The 27,154-nt window shown below is 50.2% G+C and overlaps 1 protein-coding gene across 11 annotated transcripts in view; it reads right to left on the bottom strand.

Moving 5' to 3' along the window:
* The window catches only part of FRYL (FRY like transcription coactivator), a 2,483,143-nt gene that overhangs the window by 501,727 nt on the left and 1,954,262 nt on the right, over positions 1-27,154 (bottom strand). For all 11 annotated transcript variants that reach the window (XM_086962669.1, XM_086962670.1, XM_086962671.1 and 8 more), the window contains one exon: positions 12,127-12,297. In XM_086962669.1, the coding sequence (XP_086818795.1) occupies positions 12,127-12,297 (171 nt within the window). The remainder of the gene's footprint in view (positions 1-12,126; positions 12,298-27,154) is intronic.

The raw sequence follows: 27,154 nt of genomic DNA, 5'->3' as shown, positions 1-27,154 counted from the left end.
GAAGACAAAGGAAAAATTCTTAAAATTCCGACTAGGCGTACTACCGATCCTCCCCCATCTGGCGCCATGGGAAAGGAACCATAAAGATCTAACCTGCCGTCTTTGTGGGGCAGGACCTGAAGACCTAATTCACATAATATGCATTTGTCCCAGCTTAATGGACATAAGGAGAACACTACTACGTGTAAAATGGAACCAGGAGGGGGTCAGGTCATGCCGACAGGCAGTTAAACTGTGCTTCAATCCAAGCGAGATCCAACTAAACTGCAGAACCACAACATTTCTTGATGCAGTGGCAAAGAGAATCAAGGAGGCACAAAAAGAAGCAACTGCCCAATAGCCGGAAACATGTCCTGGGGTATCTTTCGAACTTTTGGTCCGAATGCAGAAGAAGTTGAACCACTGAAACATTTTAACTTTTGATAATTACTCTTTTATTCTTGTTAGTAACCACCCTTTCTTATGTATTTTAAATTGTGAGTTTTAATTAACTGTGCAATAAACCTTTAAAATGGTCCTATTGTTGGGGGAGGCCCAAATTGTATGCAAGCGGATCCACGGGGCCAGATGGTGTGCCGGATGGGTGAGCTACTTCGGAAAACAAGCCAAACATCGCATTGACAAAATGCAATGGATCCGCACCCGGACCCATAATGGGAGGGTAATGATCTGGAGCCGCCTGTTCTGGATCCGACCGAGGCCAGGAGACAGGTTTCAGCTGCGGCGGCGGTGACACCAGGGTCAGGGCAGGCAAAGTAGAGGAGCTGGAGACGACGCTCTAGTTGCTGGCGAATGTCTTGGTGCTGGAGAAGGGACCGGAGACGCCTGTGGAGAAAGAGAGGGAGAAGGCGAGATGTCATCATTTCCATGACGCCGGTGGACCGGAGAAGCCGACCTCGAAGACTTGCCTTTCAAAGACTGACATCAGGACCCATGCAGACTCTCCTTTTTGTGCTTCTTAGATGATCTCTAGGTGTGAGGTGTCGACTTCGACCTCTTGCAGCTGCTCTTCTCTTTCCTCGCACGGGCCATGAATAGCTTTGCGCCTCGCTCCTTGAGTGCCTTCGGATTTATCCTCCGACAAGATGAACATCCCTTGACGTTGTGATCATACGACAGGCACCATAGGCAATCTTCGTGGGGGTCCATGATGAACATATGATCCCCACTCTGCCTACAAGGATTGAACCCTAACTTCTTTTGTGTAGCCATCGTCCTGCTACACTAAAGACAAAAACTGTAACAAAGTGATATCCTTAAGGAAATGGAGTCTCTCAGAAAAAACGTTAAGCGTCAAAGGTGCAGAAAAAAGGGAACTGACGTCAGCACGCCCACAAGGTCTCCTTATGGCTCCAGTGACGTCATTCAGAGTAGCGAGCGGAACTGTGCTGTTGTGACATCCTCGTTTACCTGGGAGAGCTATGAAAAAAGTTTCTGTGGAATGCTGGTGCAGGGGTAATTCAGAAGGTGAAGAATCAACAGGCAGATGTATCCATCAGAAATTATTTATACATCAAAAGAATTGCCACAATTTGATTATTTCTCATATCCCACTTTGGGACTCTTCTAATTTTATAGACTGCACACAGGAGAGCTACTTACAATTAACTGGAGGGATACTAGTGGCCCACAAGATACTCATGGGAGAAGACCTTTCAAGCAGAACAAGGAATGTAGGCAAGGGCCTGGAAGAAGACAGCACCACATATTGATAAAGTTTCTGTGACATTTAGCCTTACCGGATTAAGCCTGTAGAACAAGGACATTTGCATTCCTGCAAAATAAACACCCATTCAACAGCTAAGAGGCATACCTATTGAGAGTCAAGGTAGCACATTTTATTTAGTCAGCACCAACTGGTGAACCTCAAGCCTGGGTTACACTGTTAGCTTGCAGGAGGCCACAGTCTAGGACCTTGAATTCCTCAGTGCAACTCCTGATTAAGGCCACAAAGAACCCTCAGGCCAAATCCTAGGCGACGTTGAAATTTTGGGATTGAGCACCAAAGAACAAGCACAGAGGTGGTCTGTCCTTGCACTGGTAGACTCCGGTTTAGACCTTCGTTGGATGGCGACATCTCACTTTAAATAAAATCACAGAGGACCTTTATAAAAAAGGGAACTCCTGTTTGTCTTTGTATAATAAAGTCCTCAAATATTTAGTGTGTGCAAAGTGCTACTTATAAAACTAAAAGCATGGATTAGTCAGGACATAGCCATTCAATTAAATAAAAGCAGGGTGGGTGTAAAAGAAAGATCTTTACAAGCTAGGCATGCATAGAACCCAAAAACTAGGCGAAGAGGAAACTACTGACTATATAAAATGTCTATTTGGCAATACTGATTAACTCTGTACCCCAAGCAGACTTCTTATATGGATGTTCAATCTACTTGTGCAGAGAAATAGGACTGGAGCAGAGGCAGTACCTATGTATGGTGGAAAAAGCAGGGGAGTAATATTAAGACCTGGATGTAAATACACACAACACCTATCAAATGCTCTTTGATTTACACCTGCACTGGAAATACAGGACGGTGACTAGGATGAGGGCCATATGGAAATGCCAAGAGCAAATTGCTGGTAATTCTTTAGTTTGTCATACCAATTAACCTGTTTATGGATTATGGTTGCACAAATGTCTAGACGCTTGCTTTAGGGATTCTGTGCTCTGCGTTTCAGATCAAAAACATTTAATAGTTCTAGGCATTTTACTCTTAGGGATCATGTTGTATGTATTCACGATGATGGCTACCAAGTAAGTTGACAGCAAGATTCTGGCTAGGCCCTACTTAAGTGTCTGGTAATTTAGGTCTTTCCCTTGCTAAATATTGTACACAATACTGAGGATCTGAAATTCTTTTTATTTTCAACAAAACAACTTGAAACAAACGAACAAGTTACTTACCTTCGGTAACGCTTATTCAGGTAGATACAGTATCTGCCCGTGGATACCTCACCTTGTGAATATCCCCTTGCGTCAGCAACATTCGGAAATTCTTTTTTGTAGCTTTGTGCCGACGTGTAAGACGTCACAGAGGCACAACATCGCGCGTGACTCCGCTGACGTCACCAACACCATAATAGGCCCACGCCGGCGTGATGACGTCAGTTCTGCCCTTTTTTCCGTGCCTTCGAGGCACACGGACGGACCAACAATAGTAGATTTATACACAATATACAATAGTCAAGATAACACACACAGTGTAAAGACAATGCAGTAATTTGAATAAAACACTACTTTTGAGAATAACATATATACATTAAAACATTGCAATTATCTAAGGTATAGAAGAGTGGACAACGGGGAGGCGGTGGGCATGTGAGGAAACCACAGACAGATACTGTATCTACCAGAAAAAGCGTTACCGAAGGTAAGTAACTTGTTCTTCTGATAGATATATCTGCAAGTGGATTCCTCACCTTGTGAATAGAGTCCCACAGCAGTCCCCACTCCCGGTGGAGGGTATCCACTCTCCTATACCAGAAAATCCTGGAGGACAGAACGCGCAAAGTGGCCGTCTCTCCTCACCTCGGAATCCAAGCAGTAATGCTTCGCGAAGGTGTGGAGGGAGGCCCAAGTTGCCGCTCTACAAATATCCTCTACAGGCACACCCCTAGACAAAGCAGATGTTGAAGACTGTGCTCTAGTAGAATGAGCCCTTATATCAAATCAAATCAAAGACATTTATAGAGCGCACTACTTACCCGTAGGGTCTCAAGGCGCTAAGGGGGGGGGGGTGCCGTTACTGCTCGAACAGCCAGGTCTTGAGCTTCTTCCTGAAGGAGAGGTGGTCTTGGGTCAGGCGCAGGTCGGTCGGGAGGGAGTTCCAGGTCTTGGCGGCCAGGTAGGAGAAGGACCTTCCTCCTGTTGTCGCTCTTCGTATGCGGGGGACGGCGGCGAGGGCGTGACTGGCTGAACGGAGGTGGCGTTTGGGAGCGTAGAAGTTGATTCGTTTGTTGAGGTAGCTCGGGCCTTGATCGTGTAGGGCTTTGTGTGCGTGGGTGAGGAGACGGAAGGTGATTCTTTTGTTGACGGGGAGCCAGTGCAGGTCTCTCAGGTGTCCGGAGATGTGGCTGTTACGTGGGATGTCGAGGATGAGTCTGGCTGAGGCGTTCTGGATCCGCTGAAGTCTCTTCCGGAGCTTGGCGGTGGTTCCGGCGTAGAGGGCGTTGCCGTAGTCCAGTCGGCTGGTGACGAGGGCCTGGGTGACGGTCTTCCTGGTCTCCGTGGGGATCCACCAGAAGATCTTCCGTAGCATGCGTAGGGTGTTGAAGCACGCCGAGGAGACGGCGTTGACTTGCTTAGTCATGGAGAGGGAGGAGTCCAGGATGAAGCCCAGGTTGCGTGCGTGGTTAGTCGGTTTGGGTGCGGTGCCCAGGGCGGAGGGCCACCAGCAGTCGTCCCAGGTGGTGTGTGTGGAGCCCAGGATGAGGACCTCCGTCTTGTCTGAGTTCAGTTTCAGGCGGCTGGTTGTCATCAACTCGGCTACCTCCTTCATCCCTTCGTGCAGGTTGGTTCTGGCGGCGGCGGGGTCGTTGGTCAGGGAGAGGATCAGCTGGGTGTCGTCGGCGTAGGAGATTATGTTGAGGTTGTGTTGGCGTGCGATGGCCGCGAGGGGGCTCATGTAGACGTTGAAGAGGGTAGGGCTCAGCGAGGATCCTTGAGGGACGCCGCAGATGACTTTGGTGGCTTCTGACTTGTACGGTGGTAGGCGGACTCTCTGTGTTCTTCCGTCGCGGAAGGAGATGATCCATTCCAGAGCCTTCTCCTGGATTCCGACGTTGCTGAGGCGTTGCACTAGGGTGCGGTGGCAGACAGTGTCGAAGGCCGCGGAGAGGTCTAGGAGGATGAGGGCCGCTGTTTCTCCGTTGTCCATCAGGGCTCGGATGTCGTCGGTGGCGGCGATGAGGGCGGTCTCGGTGCTGTGGTTGGCTCGGAAGCCGGACTGCGAGGGGTCGAGGGATCCGTTCGTCTCGAGGAAGACGGCCAGCTGATTGTTGACGGTCTTCTTGATGACTTTGGCTGGAAACGGGAGGAGCGAGATTGGGCGGTAATTCTTGAGTTCGGTGGGGTCTGCTGTAGGTTTCTTGAGGAGAGCGCTGAGTTCTGCGTGCTTCCAGCTCTCGGGGAAGGTTGCGGTGTCGAAGGAGGTGTTGATGATGTCCCGCAGGTGGGGTGCGATGACAGCGTCGGCCTTGTTGAAGACGTGGTGAGGGCATGGGTCGGTCGGAGATCCGGAGTGGACGGAGTTCATCATGCGGACGGTGTCTTCGGTGCTGATCGGAGTCCAGGCTCAGAGGGCGGCGGTGGGCGGCGTTGCTGTGGTCGTGGCGTGCGTCGGTTGGGTGCTGAAGCTGTTGTGTATGTCCGCGATCTTGTTGTGGAAGTAGGAGGCAAGGGAGTTGCAGAGATCTTGCGAAGGGGTGATGTCGTTGTTTCCGGCGTTGGGGTTGGAGAGCTCTTTCACGATGTTGAAGAGTTCCTGGCAGTTGTGTGCGTTGTTATCCAGCCGGTCCTTGAAAGCGGTTTTCTTGGCGGCGCGGATCAGTTGGTGGTGCTTCCAGGTGGCGAGCTTGAGAGTGGTCATGTTGTCCAGTGTTGGTTCCCTTCTCCAGACTTTCTCGAGGGCTCGGCAGTTCTTCTTGGAGCTCTTGAGTTCGTCGGTGAACCATGGGGCTTTCTTGCTGCCGGGTCTGCTGGGCGGGGTCTTCATCGGGGCGAGTTCGTCCGCGCAGTTGCTGATCCACTTCGTGAAGTTACCCTGCCTGGCTGGGGTTCGCTGAGCTGGCAGGGGGGTGCTGGCTCAGGGAAGCGGTGAGCTGGTCGGCAGTGATCTTGTTCCAGCTTCTACGGGCAACCTGTTGCTGGTGGTGGTGGATCGTTGTTCTCTTGAAGGTGAAGTGTACGCAGCTGTGGTCCGTCCAGTAGAGTTCTGTGGCGTGGCTGAAGGCGATGTCTTTGCTGGATGAGAAGACGGCGTCGAGAGTGTGTCCGGCGAGGTGGGTGGGGGTGCTCACCAGTTGCTTCAGTCCAAGGTTGGCGAGGTTGTCGAGCAGGGTGCTGGTGTTGCGGTCGTTGTTGTTCTCCAGGTGGAAGTTGAGGTCTCCCAGGAGGATGTAGTCAGCGGAGGGGAGGGCATGCGGGCTGACGAAGTCGGCGATGTCCTCGCTGAATTGAGTGCGTGGTCCCGGGGGTCGGTAGATCAGGGTGCCTCTGAGGGTGGTCTTCGGATGGTGTGGATCTGGAAATGCAGGTGTTCGGCGGTGGTTAGGGTGTTGTCGGTGCTAGTCGTGATTCGGATGGTGTTCCTGTGGATGATGGCGATGCCTCCTCCCATCTGGTTGGCGGTGCGGTCCCTTCGGGTGATCTTGTAGCCCTCTGGGATGGCGATGGCGATGTCGGGCGCAGAAGAGGCGTTCATCCAGGTCTCCGTGATGAAGGCAACGTCAGGGTCTGTGGCGTCTAGGAGGTTCCAGAGTTCTATGGCGTGTCTGTGGACGGAGCGGGTGTTGAGCAGGATGCACTTGAGGTGGTTGCTGCTGGTGTTCGGTTTGGCAGGTGCTGGTGCCGGGCAGGTCCGGATGCAGGTGAACTTGCAGGCGTGGCAGCTGAAGGGTTCCCTCTTGAGGTTCCTTACCCACCAGGGAGTAGCAGATCTTGATGCATAGTATGATCCATCTTGAAAGAGTGCACTTGTGCACAGATTTTCCTTTCTTGCAGCCAGCAAATCCAACAAAGAGCTGGTCATCCACCCTGAACTCTCTGGTTCTGTCCAGGTAGAAGCTCACCGCCCTCTTAGGATCCAGGCAATGATGTCTCTCCTCCTCCTTGGAAGGGTGAGGGGGAGGATAGAAGGTAGAAAGGGTAATAGACTGTCCTAGATGGAAGGGAGTCACCACCTTAGGCAGAAAAGCAGCCCTGGTCCTAAGAAGCATTCGTTCGGCATGAATGGTCAAGATTGGGGGCTTCGAACTAAGAGCCTGAAGCTCACTTACCCTCCTTGCCGAGGTAATAGCAACCAGGAAAACCGTCTTAAAAGAAAAAAGTCTCAAGGGACACTTGTGCAAAGGTTCGAAAGGAGAACCCATCAGGAAAGTAAGCACTAGATTTAAGTCCCATTGAGGCACAATAAAGGGAGTAGGAGAAAATGTATTTAAGGCCCTTCAAAAATCTTAAAACCACAGGAGTTTTGAACAATGACGGCTGATCCGGTAAACAAAGAAAAGACGACAAAGCCGAAAGATAACCCTTGACAGTGGCAACAGCAAACTCTTGCTGCGCCAAAGAAAGAGCAAATTGTAGTGGGAAACATCCTTTACAACAAAACTTTTACCACGCAGTGCTTTTACATCGCAACTTTTACAACGCATTGCGCTGGGGGCGCTCTAGGATAGGGAATAGATTTAATTTACTATCCAACACTTTCCCTACTATCCACGGGGACTGGAGTTGGAATAGTAAATTAAACTATTCACTAGCCAGCACCCCTCAACACTATGCGATGTAAAAGCATGCGTGGTAAAAGCATGCGTTGTAATGTCATACATCCAATTGTAGTATATCAGATAAACAAGCCTTCAATGGGTCAACAGATTTCTCTCCACACCAAGTGACAAATTTAGACCATCTGTACGAATAGATAGATTTGGTGGAGTCACGCCTAGGCGATAGAATGACATCCACCACATCAGGTGGGAGATAAAAGGAATTCAGGTTGCCCCGTTCAATCTCCAGGCATGAAGGTGTAAGGTCTGGAGGTGGGGGTATAGAACCTGCCCCTCCATCTGAGAGAGGAGATCTGCCCTGAAAGGGAGACGGAGCGGCGGGCACGAGGAGAGGTGGAGAAGATCTGTGTACCACACCCTTCTTGGCCAATCCGGAGTGACCAATATGACTTGGGCCCGGTCTTGGCGTATCTTCCTCAGTACCCGAGGAATCAAGGGTATGGGAGGAAACGCGTAATGGAGTCTTGAGTCCCAACTCAACTGAAACGCGCCCCCCAAAGCTCCCTGCATCGGATCCTGGAGACTGCAGAATGACAGGCAGTGAGCATTCTCGCGAGTGGTGAACAGGTCCACCTGAGGAGTTCCCCTCGTCTGAAAGATGTGACGAACTACCTCCAGATGGAGCCTCCACTCGTGGTCAGCTGAGGACTGCTGACTGAGACAGTCTGCACGAACGTTCAGAACTCCGGAAAGATGATTTGTCATCAGACAAATATGATGGTCATGAACCCAAGACCAGAGACGCAGAGCCTCTCTGCAGAGACACTGCGACCCTACTCCTCCCTGTTTGTTGACATAACACATCGTGGTGGTGTTGTCCGTCAGGACTTGAACCAACCAACCGCGAAGGGAAGGGAGGAAGGCCTTGAGTGCCAAACGTATTGCCCGCAATTCCAGAAGGTTGATGTGAAGCAACCTTTCTTCTGGAGACCAAAGACCTTTGACCTCCAGATTCCCCAGATGAGCACATCACCCTAGAGTGGATGCATCCGTTATCACTGTGTCCACAGCTGGAAGCAGTTGAAAGGGCTTCCCTTGAGACAGGTTGCCTTCCACTCCCCACCAAGTCAGATCTGCTGCAGTTTCTCTAGAGATCCTCACAGACTCCCTGAGATCTCCGTTGTGTTGATACCACTGCCTGCGAAGGCACCACTGGAGTGCCCTCATGTGCCAGCCTGCATTGTTGAACAACAGAATGCAGGAAGCCATCAGACCGAGCAGGTGAAGGACCTTCAGGACTGGAACAACCGCTCCATTGAAAAATAAAGGAATCAACTCCTATATGCCGCGAATCCTATGAGGAGGGGGGAATGCACGACACACAGTTGTATCCAGTGCCGCACCTATGAACAGGTTGCGCTGGGAGGGCACAAGGTGAGATTTGGGCACATTTATTGAAAAACCCAACCTGTGCAACAACTGAGCTGTCTCGCAGATGATGGAGCACCTTCCCTGGAGATTCTGCTTTGATCAGTCAATCGTCCAGATACAGGAATACTGGTATCCCCGATCTTCTGAGATGTGCTGCCACCACAGCCATCACCTTGGTGAAGACTCGAGGCGCAGTTCTAAGACCAAACGGTAGAACCACAAACTTGTAATGTTGCAACCCTACCGCAAAACGGAGATACTTCCTGTGTGACTGCAGGATAGGGATGTGAAAATATGCATCCTGCAAGTCTATTGACATCATCCAGTCTTCTTCCATCAGCGCCTGAAGAACCTGTGCAAGGGTGAGCATCTTGAACTTCTCCTGTTTTAGGTAAAGTTCAAGATCCTGAGATCCAGGATTGGACAAAGTCTGCCATCCTTCTTGGGCATCAGGAAATACCGGGAGTAGCATCCCTGACCCCTTTACTGCTCTGGAGCCAACTCTATCGCACCCTTTTTTAACAGTGTCTGGACTTCCTCCTGCAGGAGTAACAGATGTTCCTCCATGCAAAAACCTTGACAAGGAGGGTAATTCGGAGGGAATTCCCGAAAGGGAAGAGCATACCCATTTCCTACGAGATTGAGAACCCAAAGATCTGATGTAACCGATTACCAATCCCATAGAAAATAGGTAAGCCGACCCCCTATAGGACCCGCATGATCCAGAATGGCGGATCTAGGGCTGCTTTTCTGTGGCTGGGGGTTGGAAGAGGTGGAGGAGGAGGAGGCTTGACATCCCCGAGGACGAGCTCTTTGCTTACCCCTGTATGACTTATACATCGGGTTTTGCCGTTGCTGCTGCTGCTGTTGAACTTGACGGTAGGAACGAAAAGAAGAACGTCCAAAACATCTATACCTTTTAGTTGATGAACCTCTGGTCTGCAGCCCCAAAGATTTGGCAGTAGCCCTATTGTCCTTAAATCTTTCCAAAGCAGCATCAGCTTTTTTGCTTTTTTACCAAAAAGTCCAACACCATCAAAAGGCAAATCCAACAACGCAGCCTGAACATCCGCAGAAAAGTCAGATGACTTCAGCTAGGCAGCCCTTCTAGAGGCAACAGCAGTACCCATGATGCGAGCAACTGAATCAGCCGTGTCTAGCCCACTCTGAATCACTCGGCGAGCAGCCGCCTGTGCATCGGCCAATACCTCATTAAAATCCTTTCTACTGTCCTCAGGAATTTTAGGAGCCAACAGCCGTACTGAGTCCATCAGGGCATGTATATATCTCCCCAAAAGGCAAGTGGCATTAGTCGATTTTTAAGCCATACTTGCTGAAGAGAAAGACTTCTTTGCAGTCTGATCCTATTTCTTGGATTCCTTATCCCCAGGCACTTTAGGGAATGCACCCACAGTCTTTTTTTAACAGGCTGCCTGCATAACCAGACTTTCAGGCAAAGGATGTGAGGATAAAAATTCAGGATCCCCAGGTTCAACTCTATACCTCCTTGCAACACTTTTAGCCACTGCAGGAGCTGTAAGAGGCTTGCTCCAAACCTCCAAAATAGGTTCAGTTAATGCTTCATTAAAGGGAAGCAACGGTTCGATAACAGAACTTGGGGAATGGAGGACCTCAGTCAAGATATTGGATTTATATTCCACTGTAGGCAAAGTTAAATTTAAAAGTTCTGCAGCCTTCCTCATGACCATGTGGTATGGCGTTACATCTTCTGAAGGGGCATCAGGCACAGATGACAGCTCCCAATCAGGAGAAAGCTCCAAACCACTGGCTTCGCCTAGATCTTCAAAAGAGTCCTCCCGAAGCTCACCCTCTTCCATCTCAGCCTCAGCCTCTCTATATCTTTGCTCCTCTATAAGGCGCTGAGCCTCCCTTCTGGAACTCTCTTTTAACATCTGCGCCGTTGGATCCGTAAACGACTCCGACGGAGCCGGTATCAAAGTCGAGATCGAATCCGAAGGCTCAGGGAGCTGTTCTCGAGGTCGAGTCGGAGCCGGCGGTATCGGCGTCAACGACCTCAGCGGTGCCGAGTAATGCCAAGGCAGCGTCGGAGCCGGCATAAAAGGCATAAAGGGAGCTGGAGCATAGGAGTGGGGAACCCCTAAATTATACGCCAGAGGACCCATGGGACCCGAAGGTGCACCAGAGAGGTACAAAGCCCTGGAATAGACACCATACATAGCGTTTAAAAACGCAGTAGGGTCTTGACCTGGAGCAGGAAAAGGTGGTTAAAAACCCACAGACTGACCCTTCAGAGGTTCCGGATGCTCCTCCTCTTCCACAGGTGGATGTGCTATAGACATCGAGCCCTCATTCAAAGGGACCTCTTCATCTTCTCGAGCCGGAGACGGCGCCTGAGATGGATTCGAAACCGGAGCCGGAGATTGAACCTGCAACTTCAAAGGCGAAGCCTCACCTTCTGAATCCAAGACCTCTGGTGATGGAGACACTACATCCTTTCCATGTCTCCTCTTAGGCGACGTCGGTCAAGAGTCCGAATCCTTACTGGAGTGATGTCAAGATCCATGCCTTCGCTTCTTATGCTTCTTTTTCGATTTCGAAGCATGATCGGATGACGACCTCGAAGGCGACTCGTACGGGATCTTGACCTCGACCTTCTCGACCGCGATCTCGGAGTGTTCTTTTCTTCCTCTCAACTTCGCCACCAGAAGTTTAGTTTCCCTCTCACGAAGTGCCTTCGGGTTCACCTTCTTACATTAAGAACAGCCTTCGACATCATGGTCTGAACTCAGGCACCAGATACAATCCTCGTGCTGGTCCGTGATCGACATCATTTTGCCCTACTCTCCACATGGCTTGAACCCGGTCTTCTTAGTCGACATCTTCAGCGAGACGAAGAAGCAAGAAAACAGAGAAAACAGTAATAAAGTTACCAACAGCTACAGAGATTCCCCGAAACCGTTAGCGTTGAGGATGCGGAAAAAAGGGAACTGACGTCATCACGCCGGCGCGGGCCCGTTATGGTGTCGGTGACGTCAGCGGAATCACGCACGATGTCATGCCTCTGTCACGTCGTCCACGTAGGCGCAAAGCTACAAAAAAGAATTTCCGAATGTTGCTGACGCAAGGGGATATTCATAAGGTGAGGAATCCACTGGCAGATGTATCTATCAGAAACATAAAGCTTCACTTTGCTTAGTCACAACACTGATTTTATTAGTCAATATTTTATGAATTTATAGGGTGAAATATATTTTTAATAAATATTACCTCTGCGAGATATGTTACAAGACTGAATGTGATATCAGAGAAGGAGTCGTGCAGATAGCGACATACAACATTGATCCAGTTGGCGCAGTCTCTTGAGTAGCTATGAGTGCTGTACAGACTCATCATGTGAGCTAAATTAGACAGTGTTGAGGACTTCTCTTCTGCACAAATCTAAAAAGAATTACAAACATGCTTTTTAAAGCTTTTTTTAGAACACCAGGTGGGAGCAATTTAACAACATTACATATAAAATAAGACTCCAAAACAATAGCGGAATTTAGAAAACATGCGCAATGTAGCAAAAATCACAATCAGCAAGACAGCCAACAGGGTGGTCTAAAACAGCTCATTTGGAGGCATTCTCATTTTCTACAAATTCTTAAAAAGAAAAATTAGTGAGGGAAATTGTTTTGTTTATTTACCTATTTCAGGGCGAATTAACCCTGCTTGATTTTTAAATTTAACTAGCCTGTCTTCCAAATACTTGCTACTGAAGCTCTGTGCTTTGGAAATAGTATGAGGAAGAAAGTATGTTTATTTGCAGCACTATTTAAAAACTTCAAACACTTGAATTTGACATCAATTATTTTGCCCTTTCAAAGTAATTTAGCAAGTCTAAGATGAGACTAATAGCGAATCCGCTCCCTCTTGGAAAGTCTTAACCACATTCATACTCTGTGAACCAACTAGAGCGATGGACTGCAAGTGTACGGCATAGGTAAATCTAAAATCTGGTCACTAGACCCCAAGCTGGCTTCTAGTCTTTACCAAAAGAGTTTGCTAGGCCATTTGAGGTCACTGCCTTAAATTGACTTGCAAGTGCACCTGCCAACTCCCAGAATGATAGGTTGCGCACGTTATGTAATATCTTTATGGTGGACACTATGTTTCAACAGATTTCTCATCGTTTGAATACCCTCCAGTGGCCAGCTAAGATCTGCAATTTTTTTTCTGTAGAAATAACTCGCTGGCTGCACTATGTAGTGTGGACGAACCGCACTCTGTGAATCACCACATAGGACAATAACAATCCCAATAGGGTAGGCCCGTGTGCTGAAGTCAGTTCTCTATTCGAGTTCCAATAAACAAGTGCATCTTTTGCCATAGATTGAAAAACTAACCGTGACCCAATCTGCAGAAATGATAGGAGCATGGACAAACAAATATCTGCAAAATAGAGTATCTATGGAAATAAGCATTATCAAAGGTAAGTAATCTATTCATTTTATGGGTACTTCTTCCTGCAGGTTCCTCATCTTTAAATGCACCCATATGCAATACACAATTAGAAGAAAAAAAAAACGAAAAATCAATCAGAACAAAAGGTAATGGAAAACGTTTCTGGCAAAATGACCTATCGCTCCAAGCCTGTAAATCTAAAAGTGCTTCACAAATATGTGCACAATTAACCACATTACCATAATACGAACATTAGTTAGCAAGATGCCTTGCAACACTATTGAGGTGCCTATGTTTCTCTATTCCACTGCATATAAAAACTACTGGCCCGTCTAGGGGATAACCTCACCTCATGCTTAAAAGGATGGAGGGGCAGAAAAGAAGGAAGGCAGAGTAATCAACTGTACAAAGTGGAGAAGAGTAACTGTCTTGGGCAAAATAAATGTAGAAAACAGATGTTCCTGCATGTCCCCAGCATTCGGAGTTAGTGATAGAAAGAAGGAATGTCTTTAAAGTCAGCAATCTCAAGGATCATTAAAGCATAGGCTTTACTGTTGAAGACATCAAAACGGGTCTACAACCAATTTAGAAATCAAAGAGGCATGACAAAGGTAGGGAGAGGTAACAAATTCAAAACAGTTAGAAAACATATTACCAATGGTGACTTATACAGAGAAGGCTGATCAAGTAAACAGAAAGCTAATAAGAAGGCTAGGTAACCTTTAACGGCAGGCAATGCAAAGGTTTGTTCAGCTATAAAGCAAACTTCACAAAACCTTGGTTTCAAATCAGTCCACCTAACTGCCGCACAACAAAGCGGGAAATAGATTTTATCAAAGGACAGCTCTTAGCCAGTATTACATCTGCAACCACTAGATGGACACCACATGAACTAAAGCTCCCCTTTCAATTTATAAACACTGAGACGCAATCTGTGAAGGTCCAGGTGCAGAAGCTGCCTACATTGTTCAAACAGAAGGTCCTCCCTATGATGGGTGTAAACACAGAGCTATCCCTATCCATAGCACTGTAGCTCGCACAAGTTACTTCTTGTGTAACGATATATCTGAAAGAGACATTTGTTAGTGATAGATTCCTTGCCTTAGGATATCCCCAGGCGTCAGACTGGATACGGAAAGTTTTGCTAGCAGTACCTTCGTCAGTGGGTGGCGTTGCGCGGCTCCGTCGCTGGCGCTGTATGCATCGAGATGATGTAACGGAGACTACTTAGGCACCATCCATGTGCGCTGACGTCAGTTCTGTGCACGACTTTCCACGCCAGGAACACAGAGCCATGCAAGAAACAGACTACCGGTGCCATGAAACTTGACTGTCATGGCAGTAATGCTTGGTAAACGTGTGCATTGAAGCCCACGTAGCTGCCTAACAAATGTCCTGCAAGGGAACGCCCCGTCCCAAGGCAGTAGTGGCTGCCATTGCCCTGGGGAATGGGCACGCAGCCCCACAGGAGGCTTCTTCCTATCCAACGAGTAACAGGCCTTGATGCAGAGAACAACCCACCGAGAGATGGTCTGTTTGTGCACAGCCCGACCTTTTTTGGTGCCTACAAAGCCAACAAAGAGATGGTCATCCACCCGGAACTGTTGTGTGAGATTCAGGTAGAATGAGAGCACACGTTGAAGGCCCAGACGGTGGAGCCTCTCTTCCTCTCTGGAAGGATGTGGAGACGGAAAGAAAGTGTGCAAGCTGATTGTTTGCCTGATGTGGAAGGCAGTAACAACCTTTGGCAAGAAGGAAGGACGAGTGCAGAGCACAACCTTGTCCGGATGAAATGACAGAAACGAATATGCTACTTACCAGTATGCATCTGTTCTTGGCATGTAGGGCTGCTGACATTCATATCTGTGCATAGATCGCCGCCTAGTGTTGGCTCCGGATGATTGCACATTGTTGTACTGGAAGAGTCTTCGAAGTATCACGAGAAAGGTGGCTCCTCCCCTGAACTACAGTGCCCTGCATGCCCTGCAGTGCCCAAGCATGACTTGCGCCCGGTCAGACCTGATCTTCTTCAGGGTCGAAGGTGGTGCAGGTGGGGTCAACGTCGGTTGAGGTGTCATGAGGTCAACCGGCGTCGACCGAGATCCAGGCCTGGATCAATGGGGTCCTGCAGAGCTGGGGATGGAGCAGACAGCGTTGCCGGAGCCGCCAACAGTAAAGGGTGAGGGCCCCCAGTTGGGCACAAAGAGGCGGGCCATGCCTTACAGAAATTCCTGCAGCTTGGCCGGAGTGGTCAACGGACCCAGGAAGGGCGGGTTGGCCAAAGGCGACTGTACAGGCTCCGCCAGAGCCGTGGGGGAGGCACCACCTGCACCCTCAGCCGCGACGAACGAGAAGTTGGAGAACAATGACTCATCTTCGACTTCTTGTGATGCTTTGTCTTACCTGACCCCGAGGTTGAAAACTTCGATCCCAACGAACGATGGTAGTGACTCCGCGACCGGTCCCTCGACATACCACGGGACCAGGACCTTGAGCGTCGCGGAGCCGAATGCCGGACTTCAAGCAACTTTCGAGACCGCTCCCGCAAGTCTTCGGCGCCATGGCCCGGCAGTCGGGGCACAACTTGGAGTCGTGGTTGCGCCCCCGGCAGTAAAGACACACGGCGTGGGTCCGTCACTGTCATCTTGAGATGACAGTCCCCTCAAGACTTGAAGCTGGGCATCCCTACTGCAACAAGAGCTGAACAACTCAAAAATAGAGACAAAAATGCCTCTAAAAACGAAGTAAAAAAACGTACTGGGGGTACTGCTCTCTCCGGATCTGCGCTTACTGTCGCGGAAAAAGAAAGAACTGACGTCAGCACGCGAGAGCGGCGTCTAAGTAGCTGCTGCAGCGTCATCTCGGTGGCCACGACGGACGCGGAGCCACACGAGGCCACCTTCGGACGCGCAGATGTATTGCTGATGAAAACTTTCCGGATCCAATCTGACGCCTTGGGGTAATTCTAAGGTAAGGAATCTATCACTATGTGTTTCTTTCAGATTTCTCTTTTCAGAGGAACAATTTTAAAATTCTGAGGTCTGGAGTAAGTCGATGGCCCTCATCCATCTTGAGAAACTGCTTTGGGGAGCACTGCTCAAATGATCTAACACATGATAGCAGTGGGAAACCAGCTCTTCAGCTCAGCAACTTGGAATAAAGCAATGTCAGGGCTCTGCAGGTAACTAAGGGCATCGATAAGCAAACAGATAATTGCACATTCATCGCCACTGATTGTATGACACCGTGGCATTCAACCAGCTCATGCATAGCAAAGAAGAAGATAGCCAGGTAGGTCAGACTGGTCGGCAAGGCAAAGCACCGATCAATGCAGGGTTGAAATCACAAGCAACAAATGAACAAATCTGGTCTCTTTCTACTAAAGGCTTCAACCCCGGATAAGATATTCTATAAATGGGTGAATTCTCTTACTACTGCCACACAACCTCTGCAACAAAACCAACTAAACAGCACCAGGTGGGAATCTTATGGGGCTAGCCTACATAGCCCCACTGAGTTAGCCCAGAAACCAACCTCAGCACCTCCCAAAGCAGTACCAACAACGAGTAATCCAATCAAAGTTCAAGTACCTGCCCCATTCAAACTATCGCCAACAACAGCCAATACATTGGATTTAGGAGCAGACTAGACTACCTCTGAAATCACTCCACTTCCCCTGAAGAGAAATACTGCCAAAGGAAGAAGCAATTGCCCTCCACAGGCAAATGGTTTTCCCACCACAATTTTCAAAAACGACTTGACACTTTGGAGCACAGCAACGTGTAGAATGTTAGAGAACACACTTCTAACCAGCACGATTTCTTCATCGAGGCATGGGGCGTATATAGTTCCCATACACAACAAGCATTTGAAATGCAATAGGTCCTGCATTAGGACAGTTTGAGCTATTGGGCTTGTAAATGACAAATACATTTTTTATTTATGTGTTGGTTTTGAAAATAACGAAATTAATAGCTTTGTCATTTATAATGCCAATACTTTTATCTTTTGCAAATGTGACATCTATAGCATTTGTAATGCAACACGTTTTGTATTTACGGGATTTAGATGTTTTGATATTACAAATAACAATGGCTTTTATTTTTTTTTTAAATAATTAATACTTAAATAAAAGTTATTGTAATTTATAATGGCAATAGTTTAAACTTTAGTAAATAACTTTTGTGAAGATTATGTACAGTATATTTTATTGTGGGGAAAAACCAAGAACAGAAGTGAAATATTAACATCTTTTTGTGACATTTGTAATAAAGCTTGAAACATTGAGAGAACATATTTGAATCAGTTGTTTTTGAACAGTTGCACAGATTGATGCTGTGGTGGCGCTGAGTGATGTTGTGGTAGCGACGAGTGATGCTGTGGCATTCAGTGATGTTGTGGTGCTCCTGAGTGATGCTATTTTGCCCCTGAGTGATGCTATTTTGACCCTGAGTGATGCTGTGGTGCCCCTGAGTGATGCTGTGGTGCCCCTGAGTGATGCTGTGGTGCCCCTGAGTGATGCTGTGGTGCCCCTGAGTGATGCTGTGGTGCCCCTGAGTGATGCTGTGGTGCCCCTGAGTGATGCTGTGGTGCCCCTGAGTGATGCTGTGGTGCCCCTGAGTGATGCTGTGGTGCCCCTGAGTGATGCTGTGGTGCCCTTGAGTGATGCTGTGGTGCCTCTGAGTGATGCTGTGGTGCCCCTGAGTGATGCTGTGGTGCCCCTGAGTGAAATGAAATGAAATGAAATAAAGAGTCTTGTAATGCGCGGCTTAGCCCGAAGGCGTCAAGGCGCCTAAAATAAAAAATATATAAAATACACAGAAGTATCTACGGGTACGCCTTTGCGAACAGCCAGGTTTTTAATGCTTTACGAAAAGCGGGGACAGAGACCTGCGATTTGATGTCACAAGGGAGAGCATTCCATAGCTTAGGGGCAATGAAAGAGAAAGCCCTCCCGCCCCATCGACTCTTTCTGAAACGGGGGACCACAAGCAGGTTCTTGAAGGAGGAACGTAACGGTCTACTTGAGACATAGGGCTGCAACAGTTTCCTAACCCCACCCGAAATCTTTCCAGAGAGGGCACTGTGGGTTAGGCAAAGCGTCTTGAAAGTAATCCTAGCCTCAATCGGGAGCCAGTGTAGAGTTTTCCTGGCTGCCGTTGATGACGCTAATCTGGGGGCGTCAAGGACAAATTTGGCTGCCGCATTTTGAGCAGTCTGGAGACGTTGGATTAAGCTCTTGTTCATGCCGATGTAGAGGGCATTACAATAATCGAGACGCGAAGCAACAAGTGCTACTACCACCTGCTTCCGTGCCTGGAGGGACAAGTAATGTTTTATTTTACGGAGAATTTTAATGATTCCCCAACAGGTGGCTACTGTTCTATTAACATGCAGGGTCATGGACAAAGAAGGTTCAACAATTACCCCTAGATTCCGTGCTGATTCCGAGGGAGTGGGACAGGACCCCAACTCAGACGGCCACCATTCAGTGACCAGATGTTCATGTTGGAGCCAAAAACCAAGATCTCAGTCTTTTCCCCGTTCAACTTTAGCGAATTGTGAATCATCCACTGGTACACTGCCTGCATGCAGTTCCTAAAGTTGAGCGGGGACGGGTCCCCAAGATGGTAGAGGGACACCAAGATCTGTGTATCGTCCGCGTAGGAGACTACCTCCATCCCATAAGATCTAATTAACCTGGCAAGCGGCGTCACATAGATGTTAAACAGGGTCGGACTTATTGCCGACCCCTGAGGGACGCCGAATTGCACAGGAAGGGATGGAGATAGAAACTCTCCCAACTTGACGCTCTGGTCTAAAAAGGAGGACAGCAGACCCAAAGCCGCTCCCTCCACCCCTATCTCCCTCAGCCGAGATGTTAAGACCGAGGGAGAAAGGGTATCGAAGGCCGCTTTGAGGTCCAGAAGAACCAGGACGGTGGAATGTCCCTGGTCTACCTCCATGCGAATGTTGTTCGATACGACAGTCAGGGCTGACTCAGTGCTGTGGTATCTCCTAAAACCATGCTGGGATTGGTCTAGGAGATCCGCAGAGTCGAGAAAGGCCGTCAGATGTTGGTTCAAATGCTTCTCCAGCATCTTTGCCGGCGCCGGAAGCAGGGAGATAGGGCGGTAGTTCTTGAACACCTCGGGATCAAGAGTAGACTTTTTTAAAAGGGGCTTAACAACTGCATTCTTCCATTGGGATGGAAAGATGCCCGCTCTCATGGCCCTGTTCATGATGTCCAGCAGGGGAGGAAGGAGGGGGTCTCTGCACTCCTTCAGGACTTTAAGGGGGCAAGGGTCAAGTGGAGATCCAGACCTAGTCTTATTCAAGAGAAGGTCGAGTTCCTGATGAGACAGCAGCGGAAACTCTGATAGAGTTTTTGGGGTATTGGAAGGAATCTCTTCCGTACCAGAAAGGGGAGGGACAGGCGGAGGAAGGGTAGAGGATCTTTGTGATTCAAGATCCCTATAAATGTCTGCGATCTTGGAGTGAAAGAATCCTGCAATCTGATCACAGAATTCCTGAGTGATGCTGTGGTGCCCCTGAGTGATGCTGTGGTGCCCCTGAGTGATGCTGTGGTGCCCCTGAGTGATGCTGTGGTGCCCATGAGTGATGCTGTGGTGGTGCGATAGAGTGAAGGCGATAGATAGATAGATAGATAGATAGATAGATAGATAGATAGATAGATAGATAGATAGATTAATAGAGTGAGGGCGATAGAGTGAGGGCGAAAAATCGATAGAGTGAGGCAGATAGATAGATTGATAAATAGATAGAGAGTGAGGCAGATAGATAGATTGATGAATAGATAGAGAGTGAGGCAGATAGATAGATTGATAAATAGAGAGTGAGGCAGATAGATAAATTGATAAATAGAGAGTGAGGCAGATATAGATAGATTGATAAATAGATAGAGAGTGAGGGCGACAGATAAATAGATTGATAAATAGATAGAGAGTGAGGGCGACAGATAGAGTGAGGGCGATAGATAGAGAGGATGATAGGTATAGGTAGAGTGAGGGCAATAGATAGATAGAGTGAGGGCGATAGAGTGAGGGCGAGAGATAGATAGAGTGAGGGCGATAGATAGAGTGAGGGCGACAGATAGAGAGAGTGAAGGCGATAGATAGATGTGTGTGTGGTTGTGTGTGGTTGTATGCGTGGTTGTGTGTGTGTGTGGTTGGGTGTGATTGTGTGTGTGGTTGTGTGTGCGATTGTGTGTGTGGTGTGGCTGTTTGTGTTCGTGTGGTTGTGTGTGTGTGGTTGTATGTGTGTGTGCGTGGTTGTGTGTATGTGCGTGTGCGGTTAGAGAAGGATGCATGTGGAAGAGAGCAGCAGATCAGCACAGCAGAAGAGAACAGGGAGTTAAAGGAGGCGGGTGGAAGAGAGCAGCAGATCAGCATAGGAGACGAGGACAGGGAGTTAAAGAAGGAGGCGGGTGGAAGAGAACAGCAGATCGGCACAGGAGAAGAGAACGGAGTTAGAGAAAGAGGCGGGGGGAAGAAAACAGGAGATTAGCACAGGAGAAGAGAACAGGGAGTTAAATAAGGAGGTGGGGTGGAAGAGAGCAGCAGATCAGCACAGGAGAAGAGAACAGGGAGTTAAAGAAGGAGGCGGGTGGAAGAGAACAGCAGATCGGCACAGGAGAAGAGAACAGGGAGCGGGAGAAGGAGGCGGTGGAAGAGAGCAGCAGATCAGTACGGGAGAAGTTAAAGGAACAGGGAATTAGAGAAGGAGGTGGGTGGAAGAGCAGCAGATCAGCACAGAAAAAGAGAACAGGAAGTTAGAGAAAGAGGCGGGTGGAAGAGAACAGCAGATTAGTACAGGAGAAGAGAAAAGGGAGTTAAAGAATGAGGCAGGTGCAAAAGAGCAGCATATCAGCACAGCAAAAGCGAACAGGGAGTTAAAGAAAGAGGTGGGGTGGAAGAGAGCAACAGGTCAGCACAGGAGAAGAGAAGAGAACAGGGAGTTAGAGAAGGAGGCAGGGTGGAAGAGAGCAGCAGTTCAGCACGAGAGAAGAGAACAGGGAGTTAGAGAAGGAGGTGGGTGGAAGAGAGGAACAGATCAGCACAGCAGAAGAGAACAGGGAGTTAAAGAAGAAGGTGGGGTGGAAGAGAGCAACAGATCAGCACAGGAGAAGAGAAGAGAACAGGGAGTTAGAGAAGGCGGTGGGGTGGAAGAGAACAGCAGATCAGCACGAGAGAAGAGAACAGGTAGTTAAAGAAGGAGGTGGGTGGATGAGAGCAGCAGATCAGCACATGAGAAGAGAACAGGGAGCTAAAGAAGGAGGCGGGGTGAAAGAGAACAGCAGATCAGCACCAGAGAAGAGAAAAGGGAGTTAGAGAAGGAGGCGGATGGAATAGAGCAAAAAGATCATCACAGGAGAAGGCAACAAGGAGTTAGAGAATGAGGCTGGGTGGAAGCTAAGAGCAGATCAGCACAGGAGACGAGAACAGGGAGTTAGAGAAGGGGGCAGGTACAAAAGCAGCAGATCAGCACGGGAGAACAGAACAGGGAGATAAAGAAGGAGGCGGGTGTAAGAGAGTAGCAGATCAGCACAGGAGAAGAGAAGAAAACAGAGAAGGAGGTGAGTGGAAGAGAGCATGAGATCAGCATAGGAGAAAAGAACAGAGTTAAAGAAGGAGGTGGGTGGAAGAGAGCAGCAGATCAGCACAGGAGAAGAGAATAGGTAGTTAAAGAAGGAAGCGGGTGGAAAAGAACAGCATATTAGCACAGGAGAAGAGAACAGGGAGTTAGAGAAGGAGGCGGGGAAAAAACAGCAGATCAGCACAGGAGAAGACAAAAATGGAGTTAGAGAAGGAGGCGGGGTGAAAGAGAACAGCAGATCAGCACAGCAAAAGGGAACAGGGTGTTAAAGAAGGAGGAATGTGGAAGAGAGCAGCAGATCAGCACAGGAGAAGAGAAGAGAACAGGGAGCTAGAGAAGAAGGCGGGTGGAAGAGAGCAGCAGATCAGCTCGGGAGAAGAGAACAGGGAGTTAACGAATTAGGCGGGTGGAAGAGATCAGCACAGGAGAAGAGAACAGGGAGTTAACGAATTAGGCGGGTGGAAGAGATCAGCACAGGAGAAGAGAACAGGGAGTTAAAGAAGGAGGCGGGTGGAAAAGAACAGCAGATCAGTACAGGAGAAGAGAACAGGGAGTCACAGAAGGAGGCAGTGGAAAAGAATAGCAGATCAGTACAGGAGAAGAGAACCGGGAGTTAGAGAGGGAGACAGGGTGAAAGAGAACAGCAGATCAGCACCTGAGAAGAAAACCGGGAGTTAAAGAAGGAGGCGGGGTGGAAGAGAGCAGCAGATCAGCAGAAGAGAAGAGAACAGGGAGTTAGAGAAGGTAGTGGGTGGAAGAGAGGAGCAGATCAGCACAGGAGAAGAGAACAGGGAGTTAAAGAAGGAGGCGGGTGGAAGAGAACAGCATTTCAGCACAGGAGAAGAGAAGAGACCAGGGAGTTAAAGAAGGAGGTGGGGTGGATGAGAGCAGCAGATCAGCACAGGAGAAGAGAACAGGGAGTTGAAGGAGGCAGCATGGAAGAGAGAAGCAGATCAGCACAGCAAAAGGGAACAGGGAGTTAAAGAAGGAGGCGGGTGGAAGAGAGCAGCAGATCAGCACAGGAGAAGAGAACAGGGAGCTAGAGAAGTAGGCGGGTGGAAGAGAGCAGCATAACAGCACAGCAGAAGAGAACATGGAGTTAAAGAAGGAGGTGGGTGGAAAAGAGCAGCAGATCAGCACAGGAGAAGAGAACGGGGAGTTAAGGAAGGCAGCAGGTGGAAGAGAACAAGATATTAGCACAGGAGAAGAGAACAGGGAGTTAGAGAAGGAGGCGGGTGGAAGAGTGCAGCAGATCAGCTCAGGAGAAAAGAAGCTAAGAGGGAGTTAGAGAAGGAGGTGGGTGGAAGAGAGGGAGGGCGATAGCCAGAGGGAGGGCGATAGATAGAGGGAGGGAGGGCGATAGCCAGAGGGAGGGAGGGCGATAGCCAGAGGGAGGGCGATAGCCAGAGGGAGGGCGATAGATAGAGGGAGGGCGATAGATAGAGGGAGGGCGATAGATAGAGGGAGGGCGATAGATAGAGGGAGGGCGATAGATAGAGGGAGGGCGATAGATAGAGGGAGGGCGATAGCCGATAGATAGAGGGAGGGCGATGGGCGATAGATAGAGGGAGGGCGATGGGCGATAGATAGAGGGAGGGAGGGCGATAGATAGAGGGAGGGAGGGCGATAGATAGAGGGAGGGAGGGCGATAGATAGAGGGAGGGAGGGCGATAGATAGAGGGAGGGAGGGCGATAGATAGAGGGAGGGAGGGCGATAGATAGAGGGAGGGAGGGCGAAAGCCAGAGGGAGGGAGGGCGAAAGCCAGAGGGAGGGAGGGCGAAAGCCAGAGGGAGGGCGAAAGCCAGAGGGAGGGCGAAAGCCAGAGGGAGGGCGAAAGCCAGAGGGAGGGCGATAGCCAGAGGGAGGGCGAAAGCCAGAGGGAGGGCGAAAGCCAGAGGGAGGGCGATAGATAGAGGGAGGGCGATGGGCGATAGATAGAGGGAGGGCGATGGGCGATAGATAGAGGGAGGGCGATGGGCGATAGATAGAGGGAGGGCGATGGGCGATAGATAGAGTGAGGGCGATGGGCGATAGATAGAGGGAGGGCGATGGGCGATAGATAGAGGGAGGGAGGGCGATAGATAGAGGGAGGGAGGGCGATAGATAGAGGGAGGGCGATAGATAGAGGGAGGGCGATAGCCAGAGGGAGGGCGATAGACAGAGGGAGGGCGATAGACAGAGGGAGGGCGATAGAGGGAGGGCGATAGACAGAGGGAGGGCGATAGACAGAGGGAGGGCGAAAGACAGAGGGAGGGCGAAAGACAGAGGGAGGGCGAAAGACAGAGGGAGGGGGATAGAGGGAGGGAGGGATATAGAGGGAGGGAGGGATATAGAGGGAGGGAGGGGGATAGAGGGAGGGAGGGGGATAGATAGGGGATAGATAGAGGGAGGGGGATAGATAGAGGGAGGGGGATAGATAGAGGGAGGGCGATAGATAGAGGGAGGGCGATAGATAGAGGGAGGGCGATAGATAGAGTGAGGGAGGGCAATAGATAGAGTGAGGGAGGGCAATAGATAGAGTGAGGGAGGGCAATAGATAGAGTGAGGGAGGGCAATAGATAGAGTGAGGGAGGGCAATAGATAGAGTGAGGGAGGGCAATAGATAGAGTGAGGGAGGGCAATAGATAGAGTGAGGGAGAGCAATAGATAGAGTGAGGGAGGGCGGTAGTGTGGAAGAGTGAGGGCGGAAGAGTGAGGGCGGAAGAGTGAGGGCGGAAGAGTGAGGGCGGAAGAGTGAGGGCGGAAGAGTGAGGGCGGAAGAGTGAGGGCGGAAGAGTGAGGGCGGTAGAGTGAGGGCGGTAGAGTGAGGGCGGTAGAGTGAGGGCGGTAGAGTGAGGGCGGTAGAGTGAGGGCGGTAGAGTGAGGGCAGTAGAGTGAGGGCAGTAGAGTGAGGGCGGTAGAGTGAGGGTGTGAGGGCGGTAGATTGAGGGCGGTAGAGTGAGGGCGGTAGATTGATGGCGGTAGAGTGAGGGCGGTAGATTGATGGCGGTAGAGTGAGGGCGGTAGAGTGAGGGCATGAGGGTGGTAGAGTGAGGGCATGAGGGCAGTAGAGTGAGGGAGGTAGAGTGAGGGAGTGTGGGTGGTAGAGTGAGGGCGGTAGAGTGAGGGCATGAGGGCGGTCAAGTGAGGGCGGGAGAGTGGTAGAGTGAGGGCGGTAGAGTGAGGGTGGTAGAATAAAGGCGGTAGAATGAGGGCGGTAGAATGAGGGCGGTAGAATGAGGGTGTAAGGGCGGTAAAATGAAGGCATGAGGGCAGTAGTGGTAGAGTGAGGGCGGTAGAGTGAGGGCATGAGGGTGGTAGAGTGAGGGCGGTGGAGTGAGGGCGTGACGGCAGTAGAGCGAGGGTGGTAGAGTGAGGGAGTGAGGGCAGTAGAGTGGTAGAGTGAGGGTGGTAGAGTGAGGGCAGTAGAGTGGTAGAGTGAGGGCGGTAGAGTGGTAGAGTGAGGGCGGTAGAGTGGTAGAGTGAGGGCGGTAGAGTGGTAGAGTGAGGGCGGTAGAGTGGTAGAGTGAGGGCAGGAGGGCGGTAGAGTGAGGGCAGTAGAGTGAGGGCAGTAGAGTGAGGGCAGTAGAGTGAGGGCGGTAGAGTGAGGGCGGTAGAGTGAGGGCGGTAGAGTGAGGGCGGTAGAGTGAGGGCGGTAGAGTGGTAGAGTGAGGGCGGTAGAGTGGTAGAGAGGGCGGTAGAGTGGTAGAGTTAGGGTGGTAGAGTGAGGGTGGTAGAGTGAGGGCAGTAGAGTGGTAGAGTGAGGGCAGTAGAGTGGTAGAGTGAGGGCAGTAGAGTGGTAGAGTGAGGGCAGTAGAGTGGTAGAGTGAGGGCGGTAGAGTGAGGGCGGTAGAGTGGTAGAGTGAGGGCGGTAGATTGGTAGAGTGAGGGCGGTAGAGTGGTAGAGTGAGGGCGGTAGAGTGGTAGAGTGAGGGCGGTAGAGTGGTAGAGTGAGGGCGATAGAGTGGTAGAGTGAGGGCGATAGAGTGGTAGAGTGAGGGCGGTAGAGTGGTAGAGTGAGGGGGTAGAGTGGTAGAGTGAGGGCGGTAGAGTGGTAGAGTGAGGGTGGTAGAAGGCGGTAGAGTGAGGGCGGTAGAGTGGTAGAGAGGGCGGTAGAGGGAGGGCGGTAGAGTGGTAGAGTGAGGGCGGTAGAGCGAGGGCGTGAGGGTGCTAGAGTGGTAGAGTGAGGGCGGTACAGTGAGGGCGATAGAGTGAGGGCGATAGAGTGAGGGCGATAGAGTGGTAGAGTGAGGGTGGTAGAGTGAGGGCACTAGAGTGGTAGAGTGAGGGCGGTAGAGTGGTAGAGTGAGGGCGGTAGAGTGGTAGAGTGAGGGCGGTAGAGTGGTAGAGTGAGGGCGGTAGAGTGGTAGAGTGAGGGCGGTAGAGTGGTAGAGTGAGGGCGGTAGAGTGGTAGAGTGAGGGTGGTAGAAGGCGGTAGAGTGAGGGCGGTAGAGTGGTAGAGTGAGGGCGGTTAAGTGGTAGAGTGAGGGCGGTAGAGTGAGGGCGGTAGAGTGGTAGGGTCAGGGCGGTAGAGCGAGGGCGTGAGGGTGCTAGAGTAGTAGAGTGAGGGCGATAGAGTGAGGGCGATAGAGTGAGGGCGATAGAGTGAGGGCGATAGAGTGAGGGCGATAGAGTGAGGGCGATAGAGTGAGGGCGATAGAGTGAGGGTGTGACGGCGGTAGACTGAGGGCGGTAGAGTGAGGGTGTGAAGGCGGTAGAGTGAGGGCGTGAGGGTGGTAGAGTGAGGGCGGTACAGTGATGGTGGTAGAGTGAGGGCAGCAGGGCGATAGAGTGAGGGCGATAGAGTGAGGGCGGAAGAGTGAGGGCGGAAGAGTGAGGGCGGAAGAGTGAGGGCGGAAGAGTGAGGGCGGAAGAGTGAGGGCGGAAGAGTGAGGGCGGAAGAGTGAGGGCGGTAGAGTGAGGCCGGTAGAGTGAGGGTGTGAGGGCGGTAGAGTGAGGGTGGTACAGTGAAGGTGGTAGAGTGAGGGCGTTTGGGTGGTAGAGTGAGGGCATGAGGGCGGTAGAGTGAGGGCGGTAGAGTGGTAGAATGAGGGCGGTAGAATGAGGGCGGTAGAATGAGGGTGGTAGAATGAGGGCAGTAGAGTGAGGGCAGTAGAGTGAGGGTGTAAGGGCGGTAAAATGAGGGAGTGAGGGCAGTAGAGTGGTAGAGTGAGGGCGGTAGAATGAGGGCGGTAGAGTGGTAGAGTGAGGGCGGTAGAGTGAGTGTGGTATAGTGAGGGCGTGAGGGAGGTT

This window comes from Lissotriton vulgaris, chromosome 3_1 (assembly GCF_964263255.1).
Source record: "Lissotriton vulgaris chromosome 3_1, aLisVul1.2, whole genome shotgun sequence".
Classification (NCBI taxonomy): domain Eukaryota; kingdom Metazoa; phylum Chordata; class Amphibia; order Caudata; family Salamandridae; genus Lissotriton; species Lissotriton vulgaris.
The sequence above is the reverse complement of the archived record's forward strand: the minus strand, read 5'-3'. Positions and strand labels throughout refer to the sequence as shown.